Source organism: Oncorhynchus keta, chromosome 14 (genome assembly GCF_023373465.1).
Source record: "Oncorhynchus keta strain PuntledgeMale-10-30-2019 chromosome 14, Oket_V2, whole genome shotgun sequence".
Classification (NCBI taxonomy): Eukaryota; Metazoa; Chordata; class Actinopteri; order Salmoniformes; family Salmonidae; genus Oncorhynchus; species Oncorhynchus keta.
In genome coordinates this window covers 40,716,471-40,732,870 of record NC_068434.1, presented here as the reverse complement: position 1 = coordinate 40,732,870, position 16,400 = coordinate 40,716,471, and the positions used below count along the sequence as shown (strand labels likewise).

General features: G+C 39.1%; 1 protein-coding gene across 3 annotated transcripts in view; it reads right to left on the bottom strand.

Annotated features, from left to right (window-relative positions):
• The window catches only part of LOC118393421 (golgin subfamily A member 7-like), a 39,262-nt gene extending 23,356 nt beyond the window's left edge, over positions 1-15,906 (bottom strand). The window contains exons 1-3 of one of the 3 annotated variants that reach the window (XM_035786076.2): positions 15,888-15,906; positions 15,642-15,764; positions 5,191-5,316 (exon numbers count right to left, since the gene is read on the bottom strand). In XM_035786076.2, coding sequence (XP_035641969.1) covers positions 5,191-5,316; positions 15,642-15,650 — 135 coding nt within the window. In that variant the 5' untranslated portion in view covers positions 15,651-15,764; positions 15,888-15,906. Of the gene's footprint in view, positions 1-5,190; positions 5,317-14,277; positions 14,415-14,692; positions 14,809-15,641; positions 15,765-15,887 lie in introns of those variants that run through there. The other 2 variants (XM_035786075.2, XM_035786074.2) reach the window with 2 other exon arrangements.
• Between the last annotated feature and the right edge of the window lie 494 nt (positions 15,907-16,400).

The window sequence follows — 16,400 nt, the reverse complement described above, 5'->3', positions numbered from 1 at the left end:
GGTCACGAAAATCAGAAAAGCGATCAAATTAATCGTTTACCTTTGATGATCTTCAGATGTTTTCACTCACGAGACTGTTGCACAACAAATGTTCCTTTTGTTCTATAAAGATAATTTTTATATCCAAAATACCTCCATTTGTTTGTCGCATTATGTTCAGAAATCCACAGGAAAGAGCGGTCAATGCAGAACGACAATGCAGACGAAAATTCCAAAGTTTCCATAATGTCCACAGAAACATGTCAAAGTTTCTTATAATCAATCCTCAGGTTCTTTTTAAAATATATAATCAATAATATATCAACCGCAAATGTCTTTCACAGTAGGAGAGGGAAAAGCAATACCTATCCAAACTCTGTTGCGCGAGCAAAACTCATGTGACCACTTGACGCGATGTTATCGTTCTGGCTCATTTTTCAAAATAAAAGCCTGAAACTATGCTGAAGACTGTTGACACCTTGAGGAAGTGATAGGAAAAGGAATCTGGTTCATATCCCTTTAAATCCAGCAAAGGGAGGCTATGGAACATGGAGTTTTCAAAATAGAAGCCACTTCCTGTTTTGATTTTCCTCAGGGTTTCGCCTGCAATATCAGTTCTGTTATACTCACAGACAATATTTTTACAGTTTTGGAAACTTTAAAGTGTTTTCTATCCAATACAAAAAAATATGCATATATTAGCAACTGAGACTGAGGAGCTGGCCGTTTGCAACCATGACCAGCTCTGAAACCAGATTGCATAGCGGAGAAGGTATGGTGGGATTCGAAATGGTCAGTAATCTGTTTGTTGACTTGGCTTTTAGAAAATGCAGGGTAGGATAGATATAGGTCTGTAGCAGTTTGGGTCAAGAGTGTCCCCCCTTTGAAGAGGGGGATGACCACAGCTGCTTTCCAATCTTTGGGAATCTCAGACGACACGAAAGAGGTTGAACAGGCTAGTAATAGGGGTGGCAACAATTTCGGCAGATCATTTTAGAAAGAAAAGGTCCAGATTGTCTAGCCCGGCTGATTTGTAGGGGTCCAGATTTTGCAGCTCTTTCAGAACATCAGCTGACAGGATTTGGGAGAAGGAGAAATGGGGAAGGCTTGGGCGAGTTGCTGTGGGGGGGGTTCAGTGCTGTTGACCGGGGTAGAGGTAGCCAGGTGGAAAGCATGGCCAGCCGTAGAAAAATGCTTCTTGAAATTCTCAATTATAGTGGATTTATCGGTGGTAAGTGTTTCCTATCTTCAGTGCAGTGGGCAGCTGGGAGGAGGTGTTCTTATTCTCCATGGACTTTACAGTGTTTCAGAACTTTTTTGAGTTTGTGTTGCAGGAAGCAAATTTCTGCTTGAAAAAGCTAACTGCCTGTGTATATTGGATTCTAGCTTCCCTGAAAAGTTGCATATCACGGGGGCTGTTCGATGCTAATGCAGAAAGCCATAGGATGTTTGTGGTGGTTAGAGGTAAACAAACTTGTGCACAAAATTAGATAAATAAGCTTTTTGTGCGTATGGAACATTTCTGGGATCTTTTATTTCAGCTCATCAAACATGGGACCAATGCTTAACATGATGCGTTTATATTTTTGATCAGTGTAGATAAAACGGTGTGGCAATAGCAGGAACAGCGGCATCTAGAGGGGGCAAAACTGGTACTGGTACTTTCACACTTATTTATGGGGGGAAATGAAAGCTACTTCAAATTCACTGAGAATACATTACATATTATGAATAAACAATCCTCCAAGCCGCTGCTTCATACTACTTGTCAAACATAATGTAATGATATTGTATACATATATATTTTTTAAATGTAACCTTTGTTTAACTAGGCAAGTCTGTAAATAAGAATTTCTTCTTAACTATGACGGCCTACACCAGCCAAAGCCCTATGGGACTCCCAATCACGGCCGGTTGTGATACAGCCTGGATTCAAACCAGGGTGTCTGTAATGACGCCTATAGCACTGAGATGCAGTGGCTTAGACCACTGTGCCACTCGGGAGCCCATCATTTAATATTATGTGAATCCTAAAATGACCGATTTGGGTGCCATCAATTAGCTTAATGTAATCAGAGATCAAACTATATTTCAACAAAATAACTACAGAAACGATTTCAGAAGATTTTGAGATGGTGGGTGTCAAAATCCTCTTTCTTGTGCTTTTTGTGATGGAATGACCCAGATACCATCTTAAACAACTTATTTAGCCTACTTTGCATCAAGCGATCTACTGTAGATCTGTGAATTCGAAGAAGGGGGAAAAAAAAGGGAAAGGTCAACATGTGCAAATTGGAAGTGGAGGAAATTTGACAGCATTATCAATTTATTTCACTGTCCCTGGCAGGTCTGGCTAGCTATCTGCCAAATACAATGAACAATTTTCCAGACATTTTCTTCTCCCTAAACTTAAGATAGAAAAAGAACATGTAAAAATGTATAATAACAACAATTAAATAACCTTAAATAGAGGTAAAAATCGTCAACACAATGTGCTGCCCCATGATCTATTCCAGCTAAAGAGCAACATGAATCCAAAGTTGAATAAAATTAAGTATTTTATTAAATTGATGAACGAGGTATTTTGTCACTCCTGAGATTTGAAAAAGAAAGAAAATAAAATCTTGACAAGGTGAAATAAATATGACTGTATAAAAAAGAACAAGCTCACTTAAAATGTTTGGCAGTACATTGTCTATGATATACTATTCGAGCAAGGGGATGGGAGAAATGTTGGAAAGGTTTTTTATGATGAGGCACTGTAGCTGTGGATGGACTCCCTGAGGAGTAGTATGATGTATTTCTTCAGCAGTGGTATGTGTAGTGAATCCTACAGGAAAACAAGTGTGCCAAAGAGAGACCACCCAATCAAGAGGGAAGTGCCATTAAACCCAAAAGCTGTGTTGTAAAACTACTCTTTTCATGTGACACATGAATGTCAACCCCCCCATTTTGCTAGCAGCACATTTTTTATGTGGGCATGGAACAGGTGGAGACAGTTTTCCTCATGGACCTGCTTCATTCCATTCCCTGGATCATTACCAAACACTGTTTTTTAAACCAGTCACTGCTCTCAAGCATAACAGGATAAAGGGTAAATACTAGATCAGTGAAAGTGTATTGGAGTCATCAGCTGCACTTGATGTTTTCTGCTCCTAGCCTTCTGCTAACCCCACACGGCTCTAACTGAAAGGAGATGAGAGATTCTGAAAGAATTCAGACCCCTTGACTTTTTCCACATTTTCAGCATTATTCTAAAATGGATTACATCATTTACCCCCCTCGTCAATCCCACAACACGCAATAACGACAAAGCGAAAACAGGTTTTTAAACATTTTAACAAATGTATTAAAAATAAGAAAGCATTCAGACCCTTTGCAATGAGATTAGAAATTGAGCTCAGGTGCATCCTGTTTCCATTGATCATCCTTGACATGTTTCTACAACTTGATTGGGGTCCACTTGTGATAAATTCAATTAATTGGACATAACTTGGAAAGGCACACACCTGTCTATTTATAGTGCATGTCAGAGCAAAAGCCAAGCCATGAAGTCGAAGGAATTTTGTCGAGGCACAGATCTGGGGAAGGGTACCAACAAAATTCTGCAGCAGTGAAGATCCCCAAGAATAGAGTGGCCTCCATCATTCTAAAATGGAAGACGTTTGAAAACACAGAGACTCCCCAATAGCTGTCGGCCCGGCACCACTGAGCAATAAGGAGAGAAGGGTCTTTGTCAGGGAGGTGACCAAGAACCCAATGGTCACTCTGATAGAGCTTCAGAGTTCCTCTGTGGAGATGGGAGAACCTTCAAGAAGGACAACCATCTCTGCAGCACTCCCCAAATAGGCCTTTATGGTAGAGTGACCAGACGGAAGCCACTCCTCAGTAAAAGGCACATGATAGCCAGCTTGGAGCTTGACAAAAAGCACCTAAAGGAATCTCAGACCTTGAGAAACAAGATTCTCTGGTCTGATGAAAACAATATTGAACTCCTTCGGAGTGAATGCCAAGTGTCACTTCTGGAGGAAACCTGGCACCATCCCTACAGTGAAGCATGGTGGTGGCAGCATCATGCTGTGGAGATGTTTTTCAGCGGCAGGGATTGGGAGACTAGTCAGAATTGAGGGAAAGATGAACAGAGCAAAGTACAGCGAGATCCTTGATGAAAACTTGCTCCAAAGCGCTCAGGACCTCAGACTAGGGGGAAGGTTCACTATCCAACAGGACAACGACCCTAAGCACACAGCCAAGACAAGGACCTCAGACTAGGGGGAAGGTTCACTTTCCAACAGGACAACGACCCTAAGCACACAGCCAAGACAACGCAGGAGTGGCTTTGGGACAAGTCCTTGAGTGGCCAAGCCAAAGCCCGGACATGAACCGGATCGAACATCTCTGGAGAGAACTAAAATATCTTTACAGTGACTCTCCCCATCCAAACTGACAGAGCTTGAGGGGATCTGCAGAGATGAATGGGAGAAACTCCCCAAATACAGGTGTGCTAAGCTTGTAGCGTCATACCAGAGAAGACTCGAGGCTGTAATTGCTGCTGACAATACCTATGTAAATGTGATAGCAGTTTTTTATTTTTAATACATTTGCTTTGTCATTATGGGGTATTGTGTGTAGATTGATGAGAAAAACAAACAATTTAATACATTTTAGAATAAGGCTGTAATGTAACAAAATGTGGAAAAAGTCAAGAGGTCTGAATACCTTCCAAATGCACAGTATATCTGCAGGAGCTGGACACGGGAAATAATCATGTTATACTTCCAGGGCTCTACGCTGACCGTTTTTACAAGGTGCACGTATGCGCCTATATTGAAAAATGTAGGCGCACACAAATAAATTTGGAGCACAATGAGGTATTGAAGATAAAATCCTTACTTTTTCTAGGCGCACTGGTGCTCCTAAATAGCAAGATCAGCACAGCAAATTAGATCAGTACAACAAATTATTTTGGTGCATATGCGAGTAAAATTGTCACACTGTAGAGCCCTGATGTCGGTCTGATCTATCAAATAGATCTCGCAAGAAGGCTTTGCAGATAAGGGAGAGTGCTGATTTAGGATCAGGTACTGCCTATCCATGCAATCTTATTCATTGTTATCTAAAAAAGGACAAACAGATCCTAAATCTGCACTCCTACTCTGAGACACTATGCATATATGCTCAGATCAGTGTTATCAGAGTGCTTTAGCATACCCTGGTCTCCAGTTCAGAAGGGAACTTGGTCTGAAACTGGCAGACAGTGCCATTGGTGTAGTCTCTCTGGATGAACACTTTGGCAGCGATAGCCGCCTGCTGCCTCATATCCTGCAAGCTGTGAGTCTGGAAGGAAGGAGAGGGAAAATGGGCTTTAGGCTAGTTGAAGAGCTCAATGAGGATTTAACAAAAAATGTATTAATGTTTAGGCCTAGATCGCATACATAGATGACATAGCCAAGATGTGCACACCAGACAATTTGAATTTCTACGACAATTTTTTTTTTGCCTATTAGCCAAATCTATTCAACATCTGTTGGCATGAAGTAGCTAGAACAAACTACCATATCAACAAGCATAATTCATTTGTTTAACCGAGAGCCCTATTCTGTAACTTTTACCCCTACCTACATGTCCATATTACCTCAATTACCTTGTACCCCTGCATATTGACTTGGTACCAGTACTCCTTGTATATAGCCTCATTACTGTTATTTGATTGTGTTACTATTTACCTTTCCCCTCCCCCTTACTTTTTAACTCATGTGACAAATACAATTTGATTGATTTGTAAATAATATAAAATGGCTGCCATTTTACTGAAAAACAGATTGCAGTAGGGAGTGGACGCTATGGCTGCCCTGCAGCTTGTTTTATATTAGACAGGAATACTGATAGATAATGAATGCTGACAAATGGAGGACTGTTGAAAACAAAACGTGTAACCTATTAATCACAAATTAGACTTGGCAATGCTTAAACACCAGTATAAGGAAACAAATGACATGGAATACCACCCTATTATCTGATCCAACAAGAAGGCAATGAATTAGGACGGCTAACGTTAATCATTCATAACTTTAACATGTTTCATAATGGAAACCACAACCAGACTGGGAGACCATCAACCTAAATGACCCCCAGCGGAGTGGGAGGGATGGCTTGCATTCCAACTGGCACCCTATTTCCTTTATAGTGCCTGCTTTTGACCAGAGCCCAATGGATCATGATAAAAAGTAGTGCACTTCATAGGGAATGGGGTGCCATTTGGGACAAAGACTCGGAATAATGATTAGCCTACAGTGTGCTGTGCTAAAATGATATACTTTGTGAGGTCCTTCATAAACCACACTGTAGCTTCAGTAGTGTCTCAGACTACTGTAGCATAAAGGCATTTCTATGTAAAAAAAAAAAAAAAAAAAATTTAAGTTTTAAAAACTTGACCAGTAACATGTGAAGTTCAGAGGAACACGTCAGATTGTGTCAAATGAAAGCTAAAAGTCTATATTTTTTAGATAGAGGCATATAAATATTTCTCAAGCATTTTCCATCCTAAATATTAGAAATGGCAACTGCTTTGATTTCTGTTCAAACCGATGAAAAATGGGGCTTAAAACAAATGGCTAGCAGAAAAGGGGCTTTAAAAGGTATTAGCAATACATCAAGACACAATAGTGTGTTGAAGTAAAGACCATGCCAACATTTTTATTTTGTTTTGCAGAAAAAAAGTGCCTTCTGTAAGTTCAAGAAATATGGCCTAATGTCTTGTCATTCTGTTACCAAAAACCCACATATCTTGAAGATATTTTCTAATCTCTCCCTCATGACAAGGGAGGATAATGAAAGTTCACAGAAGTACTAAGGTAGCCTACCAATTAGTAGTAGGGTTTTTACTGATAATAAATCATAAACCAGATTGTTAAGTGGTTGAAACACATCATTCTGTTACCAAATCGCTAACAGAATGACCCCCACCCCCCAAAAAGATGCAACAGAATGACTGCAACTGAATCGGCAACAATGGGAATTCATAGTAGTGACAATCCACCGTTGGGTCACCTGCTACTGTCCTCCCTTCCACTTGTATACTGTCATGTTCAGCTCATAACGGTTTGCTTTCTCTTTCAATCAAGATGTGGTTAAAGCAGGAGTATAAAAACAGTCTGAACAACCCCTCCCTCTCTCTCACCCAGTCTCTCTTCTCTCCAGTTAATGTCACCTCTCCATGAGTCCCCGCTCTTTCCATTTACTGTAACAGCCCTCTCACCCACTGAGCACAGACTGAAGCCGGATGTTCACGGACGTTGAAATGTTGTTGAAATTTGGCCAATCCAAATCTGAACCAACCATAAACATCTGTTTCACACCTTTGGACAGCACAGTTCAGTAAAGAAAAGTTGAGTAAAGTTGAGTAGAGGTCAGTACAATACAGTACTAGCGTTGACACAATATCAGAATTTTGACTTCGATACCGATACCATATTTAGTATCACGATACTCAATACCAAAATGTAGTACCGTGGAAAAAAATAAGGCGTATTAGCTAAATTCACAGAATGGCACTTGATCCAGACGGATCTTTTGAGTTCAATATAACTACGTTAGTCATTTTTTATTTATGAATGTATGCATGAATGAATCAATTGTACAAATCATACAATCAATTTGACTTAGGCTTTTTATCAACCTAACTACATATCATAATGGTAATCATTTATTTAAAAGGTAAATCTCTAGTCTATTGATAAACTGGGTAAATCAAAATGTAGCCTAGGTCTATTCACAATACAGGTGAATGCATATTTAATAGGAGTGTGTGCATGCAAAAATGGCATTCATTTTCCTATAGGCTTTGACCAACGAACCATAGCAGTTATTGCCTACAAAAAGACGTCATTACTATTTCTCTCTGTTTGAGGATTGAGCAAAGAGGATCTTGACTGGGAGAGACATGAGGTGGGAAGAAGAAGTGAATAAATAAAGTTTATGGTGACGATCAGCTTTGAAATCAGCAATATTTTGAAATGAGCAATATTTTGTGTTAACAAAGTACTAGAGTATTGAATTGATGTTAGCTTCAGCTGTAAGCTAGCAAGGAAAGTTAGCCTACAAAGCTGGAAGCCAACCGGTATCTTCTTGCATTGTAAAGTGGTCTAGCCTGTGATGGACATTGTCTTGTGAACAGTTATGAACAGTTGCAACATTTCTATATGCTGTTTTGCATTATTCAAGTGTGATGCAGCCCAGACTCCCAGTGAGTGAAGTGGTTCCTCAGGACAGGCTAGAGCTAGCAATAGGTAAGTGGAGCAAGCACGGTGGTCTCGCGCTACAAGGCGACATCGGCTGCGCTGATAGACAGACTTGATCCTATTTCAATCAGTAGATGGCGTGAGACACATTTGACAGAAGTACCGAACTGTTTTTTAGGTTCTAGTATCGAAAAAGTACAGAAGTTTCGGTATACCGGGCAACACTATGCTGTACAGAGTAGAATAAAGTATCATTTATTGTATTGTACTCTACTGCATTTTACTGTACTGAACTCTGCTGTGATGTCCAAACTTGTGAAATACTGACGTCTATTATTGGTACAGATTTGGTCCAGTCCCATCAAATTTGGTCTTGTTTGGGGCAGTGCTCATTAGAATAATAGCCATTGTGTGGAATAACAACCAAACATGCAAAGGAGGATATTACATTCTTCTACCTATTCAGGATATATCACTATGAAGAGGATGACATTCATAATTATGCATTTCTCTATAGTACAGATCAGGGACCCATGATGTTACCATCATTCTGTTACCAGGTGTTGATCCACTTTATTTACTGTAGTTCCATTAAACAAAATAGAGGTTTCAAACTCAAGGTGTCATATAATAGCTGACACCCCATCCTTTCTGCAGACATCTTTCAATCTTAATTCTGAGTATTAATTAAGTAATTAATTTGAAGATTTAATAAATTAACCGTTTCTGGAATATGTGATCACATAAAAAACTGAGGGAGTTATTTCCAGTCATTTAGTTACCAAACTTGATATCTGCATTGTTCTTAGAATGTGTTTTTGTGAAATTGTCAGTGGAACTTGTTAAAAGTAGTCCTTGTGCATATGGTTGTATGGTTTAACTTTGTAATCAATGGTTTTGTTTGGCATACTTTTAAAGTAAAAAACCTGAGTATGAGCGACAATTTGTTAACGTGGAATTGCCCTACACTCACTACAACTTTGTTTTGTACTGATGAAATGTCCTCAAAATTACATACTTCATATGATGTGTGAGCGCCCTGCATTTAAATGCTGCTTGGACAAAGTTACATAATAAATGTTAAGGAGCATGAATGTAAATATTTAATGCTTTGCATCTACAATATTACTTAACGCTGACAGCTTCCTCAATCTCTCAGTCAATCAGAGGTGATTACTGCTGTCAGGCAGCACTGCCGCAAAAAGAAATGTTGGCTCACTCTCTCCCAATTCGCCAGTGGATACAGTAACTATTAGAAGTCATAACAGAATTAACGACAACGATAATGAATGGAGTAAGTCAAGGAACAATTGAGGCCTAGACAAATACACTTACTGTGTAAAGAATAATCTCAGATAAAGCCAAACACAAACATATATGTATATATACATATACATACAGTGGGGCAAAAAAGTATTTAGTCAGCCACCAATTGTGGAAGTTCTCCCACTTAAAAAGATGAGGCCTGTAATTTTCATCATATGTACACATCAACTACTAAAAAAAAATCCAGAAAATCACATTGTAGGATTTTTTATAAATGTATTTGCAAATTATGGTGGAAAATAAGTATTTGGTCAATAACAAAAGTTTCTCAATACTTTGTTATATACCCTTTGTTGGCAATGACAGAGGTCAAATGTTTTTTGTAAGTCTTCAAAAGGTTTTCACACGCTGTTGCTGGTATTTTGGCCCATTCCTCCATGCAGATCTCCTCTAGAGCAGTGATGTTTTGGGGCTGTTGCTGGGCAACACAGACTTTCAACTCCCTCCAAAGATTTTCTATGGGGTTGAGATCTGGAGACTGGCTCGGCCACTCCAGGACCTTGAAATGCTTCTTACGAAGCCACTCCTTCATTGCCCGGGCGGTGTGTTTGGGATCATTGTCATGCTGAAAGACCCAGCCACGTTTCATCTTCAATGCCCTTGCTGATGGAAGGAGGTTTTCACTCAAAATCTCATGATACATGGCCCAATTCATTCTTTCCTTTACACGGATCAGTCGTCGTGGTCCCTTTGCAGAAAACAGCCCCAAAGCATGATGTTTCCACCCCCATGCTTCACAGTAGGTATGGTGTTCTTTGGATGGAACTCAGCATTCTTTGTCCTCCAAACACAACGAGTTGAGTTTTTACCAAAAATGTATATTTTGGTTTCATCTGACATTCTCCCAATCTTCTTCTGGATCATCCAAATGCTCTCTAGCAAACTTCAGACGGGCCTGGACATGTACTGGATTAAGCAGGGGGACAAGTCCGGCACTGCAGGATTTGAGTCCCTGATGGCGTAGTGTGTTACTGATGGTAGGCTTTGTTACTTTGGTCCCAACTCTCTGCAGGTCATTCACTAGGTCCCCCTGTGTGGTTCTGGGATTTTTGCTCACCGTTCTTGTGATCATTTTGACCCCACGGGGTGAGATCTTGCGTGGAGCCCCAGATCGAGGGAGATGATCAGTGGTTTTGTATGTCTTCCATTTCCTAATAATTGCTCCCACAGTTGATTTCTTCAAACCAAGCTGCTTACCTATTGCAGGTTCAGTCTTCCCAGCCTGGTGCAGGTCTACAATTTTGTTTCTGGTGTCCTTTGACAGCTCTTTGGTCTTGGCCATAGTGGAGTTTGGAGTGTGACTGTTTGAGGTTGTGGACAGGTGTCTTTTATACTGATAACAAGTTCAAACAGGTGCCATTAATACAGGTAACGAGTGGAGGACAGAGGAGCCTCTTAAAGAAGAAGTAAGTCTGTAAGTATCTTACAGGTCTGTGAGAGCCAGAAATCTTGCTTGTTTGTAGGTGAACAAATACTTATTTTCCACCATAATTTGCAAATAAATTCATTAAAAATCCTACAATGTGATTTTCTGGATTTTTTTTCTCTCATTTTGTCAGTCATAGTTGAAGTGTACCTATGATGAAAATTACAGGCCTCATCTTTTTAAGTGGGAGAACTTGCACAATTGGTGGCTGACAATACTTTTTTGCCCCACTGTATATATCAAAGACTGCTGGTCAAAAGTTTTAGAACACCTACTCATTCAAGGGTTTTTCTTTATTTTTACTATTTTCTACATTGTAGAATAATAGTGAAGACGTCAAAACTATGTATCGTAGACTCGTCAACAGAGATGTTAGCATGTTCCAGAGATTTCTGTAAATCTTTAGCTGACACTCTAGGATTCTTAACCTCATTGAGCATTCTGCGCTGTGCTCTTGCAGTACTCTTTGCAGGACGGCCACTCCTAGGGAGAGTAGCAACAGTGCTGAACTTTGTCCATTTATAGACAATTTGTCTTACCGTGGACTGATGAACATCAAGGCTTTTAGAGATACTTTTGTAAACTTTTACAGCTTTATGCAAGTCAACAATTCTTAATCTTAGGTCTTCTGACATCTGTTTTGTTCAAGGCATGGTTCACATCAGGCAATGCTTCTTGTGAATAGCAAACTCACATTTTGAGAGTGTTTTTTATAGGGCAAAGCAGCTCTAACCAACATCTCTAATCTCGTCTCATTGATTCGACTCCAATTAGCTTTTGGAAAAGTCATTAGCCTAGGGGTTCACATACTTTTTCCAACCTTCACTGTGGATGTTTAATTGATTTATTCAATATAGACTAGAAAAATACAACCATTTGTGTGTTATTAGTTGAAGCACACTATGTTTGTCTATTGTTGTGACTTAGATGAAGATCAGATCAAATTTGATGACAAATTTATGAAGGAAACCAGGTAATTCCAAAGGGTTCACATACATACATATAAACAGTGGAAAGAAAAAGTATGCATATCCATTTATATATTTTGTACTTTCTATGCATTCAGGCCCACGGGGAAGGGGTGGTATGGGTTGGGTTTTCTGTAGTCACTGGGGGGGTTGGATGTGGAATCTAAGTGGGGGGGAGATATATGGGGGAGTAGGGAATGACAAGACAACCAACCTGTTTTGCTAGGTGGGGGGAAGGGGTGAAAAACATGGTTTCTGGGGGGAGCTGAGGGTGGTGGCCCTTTTTGTTTATTTTTCTTTACGCACCAAGTTTATTATCACAAATCCTATGTGATCAATATGATAATTTCTCTGTATTCTTTTTTACTTTTATTTTTCTTTTGAGTGGCAGCACACAGGAGCATGTTATATGAACTGAATATATGAATTGGTATGAATGTTGTACCTGTCACACTCCAACAAAAAAATGACAAAACTAATTTTAAAAACTTGGTCACCATGTTTAATATTTTACAGCTATTAGATGCATAATCCATCATTACGCCAAGCTGTTTTAACAGTGGTCTCTGGCTGCTTCCCAGACAACACTAAAATATATCATCAACTCTAATCTGACATGTTTATCTAGCTAGGTTACCGGAATTTATCTAAGCAATGATGTTCTAATTGGTGGGAGAGTATAGGAGCTTTAGCCATTTCAGGGTTATTTTTGTCTGAAGGAAAAATCTATTCACATAACATGCCAGAGAAGAGTAAAAGAATGTATGCACTCACTACTGCAAGTCGCTCTGGATAAGATCGTCTGCTAAATGACTAAAATGTAAATAGTTACACCTATTGGCTAATAGTCCCATGGTCGGTCGGTCGGTCCGTCCATCCCTCTCTCTCTCGCGCTCTCTCTCTCTCCTAACATTTTAAATAACCAGCACCAATAGCTTAGGATGTTTCTTTTTTGTTTTTTTCAACATTGCATTCTGAAAACAGTCTCACTCTCATGAAATACTTAACTAATTAGCTAGCATAGCTATCTGAATAGTGTTATTGTGAAGTACACAGACAGATAAGGGACATTTAATAACTCCTTCTTAGAGTTTTGATAGCTAAGCTAAAGTAAGTGAACACAATCAAATCCACAATTACATTTCTACTCTCATATGCTGACTTGTCTACCCTACAACCATCTACACAAGGTGGGCCAATAAGTTACTGCCATTGCATTGTAATAAGTGACTAGCGTTAGTTATATTACATTAAGAGTTATAATATTAGCCATTAGTTATAATAGTTATGAGGGGGAAACTTATTCAACTTCCAGATAAAAAAGACTGGAATGAGGAAATGTGTTATTGTTGGATCTGATTTAAAAGTGGAACTGACAATGTTTTAGCAACAACACATTTTTATTAAATCTGTTCATATATACCCCCAGGAAGAATATTAATTATTTGGTATTTTTGTTACATTATCTGACAAGCGAGTACTTAGATATGGTCATTTTCACATTTTTCATAGAATGTTTCAGAATAACGTATAGTAAGGCATTTGTGAAAATGTTATAGCAATACACAGTGGGAAAGCGGCAGTGCATTTGGACAATTAATAGACACTGCAGTAAATAAATAAATAAAGTAAATAAAACGTAATAAAAAACATCCGTCTTGTCAAGGGTTGAAGTCTATGCAGACCGGTGAGCCATACCCAATCAGAGCTAAAGTAGGTTTATATGCAAGTATACCATTTGCCACACGGCCCTGCCATCATTCACATTGAATTGGACTGTGTGTTTACAGGGAGTAGCAATAGTGTGACTTTAAATAACTAGAACTAATTCGTCAAAAGCCACAAAATACACCTGAATGGACTTCTGCAAATATGTATATACATATATGTATATGAACAAGTAGGCTCTCTACCCCTCAGTTGCCTACGCACATCAACAACAAGATCAACAACTAATTCTAGCCAGAGCAAGTTGAGCTAAAAATCGAACAAGGGAACATTAGATAAGCCCTTTCAAACTTTTTCAGTTGGCCGTCAAAATTGCAATGATAAACGACGGGGAATAGTAGCCTGCTCGTCCTTCTGCAGCTTGCCTGCCCCAACCCACGTTTTCACAACTGAATAGGAACTTGCCTGCCTGTCCGCTCATTTGATAAATGACAAATACATTTGATTTACAACTAAGAGATATGCTAACTGTGGATAACAGTTGTTCAAGTTCAGCATAGCTAGCTAGCAAAGCAATTAAATTCACATGTCTTGCTAGCTAACCAAACGACACCTGCATCTCTAGCTGTAGCCACCAAAAAACGACGAGGGGAAAGGGTCAGTCACTCACCCACTCCTCCAATGACATCCTCCCAGCTGATAGCTAGCTAACGTGTTTCTAACTTGCTAAATAAATAACTAGCCACATAAGTAGACACGCTAGCTCAGAAGTGTCGAACTCAATCAGCACACTGGCCATATATAGCCTACTTGTTGTTTTTTAAACATGCAACCTAAACGGGCCATTGTTTTAGTAGAAAAAAATTCAATTTATAATGTCCACTTATGTACATAGGAAGCTGTATATAGCAATTTAACATATTAAAACAAAATAGGTCAATATTTGTCCAGCCTTCGCTTGCTGCTTTGCATGCAATGTGCATACGGTGCTGCGACCCTAATCAAAAAGGATTTAATAACTTTAAATACAAAAATAAAAAACGAGCTATAGGTTATTGTAACACGTACACTTAAAACATGTTCACCTGTGCGGTTGAATGCATATTTGCTGTATTGTGCACTCAAAATGTATTGTAGTTAAATAGCCTACACGTTTCTCCTTTACACGGTGATTTGTAGCAGGTTGTGTGTCGCTTAAGGGTCCTATTCGGCCGGTTGGCCTTGTGTTTGACACATGTGCTAGACTATTAGCCACGTTATGACTGACTTGTGATCATTGCTCTTGCTAGTTTGATTGTATTGACATTCCTAGCCTTAGTGACAGTGGACCGTTTTTGTTACTCAAAATATTGAGTACATTTTTTATTGAAACAGTGCATCCCGAATGGGTGTAGGCAGTAAAAAATCTAACAGCCCAGCTGTGATTTAAAACCTGATAGCAAACAATTTTGGACTACCAAGAAATGAATTGGTGAATTACGTGAATCATCCATTGAATTGCATCCATCTATCCAGCTATTCTGCCAACAATGCCTTACTGTACGTCATGGAATTTTGTCAAATATAACCTATTTTTGAAACATCTTATACAATTGGTTTGTACAAAGTAGTTAAACGCTGTCAGTTCCACTGTAAAGAAGCACTAGCAATGTCATTATCTATCTAACGTTAACTCAGAAGCAAATCGACGTTTCTCAATCTGCTTCACACATTCGTTAGAAAAATAACACCAAACACGAGTTGGCTAATATAATTTAATACAATTACAATGCTAAGTTTAATCATATCAAAGACAGACAACCCACCATTCTTTAGCTGTATAATATTAGCTATTATCGACAGGCTTGCTAGCTAACCTTAAATACTAACTTAGCCGAGTTAGCTAACAAGCTAGTTAACAGTTAGTCAGGGGTAAAGACGATATCCATTTGAATTAGCAAATGTGTAACGATTATACTATTCAGATGACGAAAGTGTATTGTTACAGACTGCTGGGGGGTATTTATGATTAAAACTGATCACAAAATCCCTTACCTCAGCCATGTTGACAGCTCTCTGTTTACCTTCCGCTAGCTCTAAACTGAGTACAGCAACTAATGTGTCCGGATACAAGTTGTCCAATTCACGAGGTTCCGTAGCAGCAAACTGCAATGCACTCTGTAGGAATAACGAACAAAAAATCTTTAATTTGCTATCACACTTATAGATAGAATTTATGAATCTTATATATACAGTGCCCATTATTGGATAAATGAAACAGATGTTGAGTTAATTTTCTACTTTTCCAACTAGCTCTGGTCCATGGCATCGCGAACTACGCCCTACACCAGAGCTACTCTCAAACCAACGATGTATATAGGCCTAAACCCTGATCTTGATGCTCATTCTTGGTCATTGAGAGGGTTTGAAGCCATCGGTCGCCCATATTGGCACTGCCCAGTAGACGTCTGTAAAACAAAAAAATGTTAAAAAACGAATGTAGACAGTAAAAAACCGCTGTGCTTATTTGTCTGTATAACCAAATAGCGATGTCTCTCAACTCTAATCTAATAGACACAATCAAATTCGAGAGATTAGGAGCATGGGGCTTTTAGTCTATGATGAGAAAATTGAGGACTCATTCTAGTCATTAGCAAGTTATTTTTTTTATCTGATAGGCATGAAGAATTTTCATGGTGGATTAGTGTTACAGCTTTTTGTGCCAATACAACCATGTGAAGGTGTGAAAAATATTGCCTTAACATTACCTACCCCCACCATTACACATTTTATTGCACCCTTTACCAGGCTGTG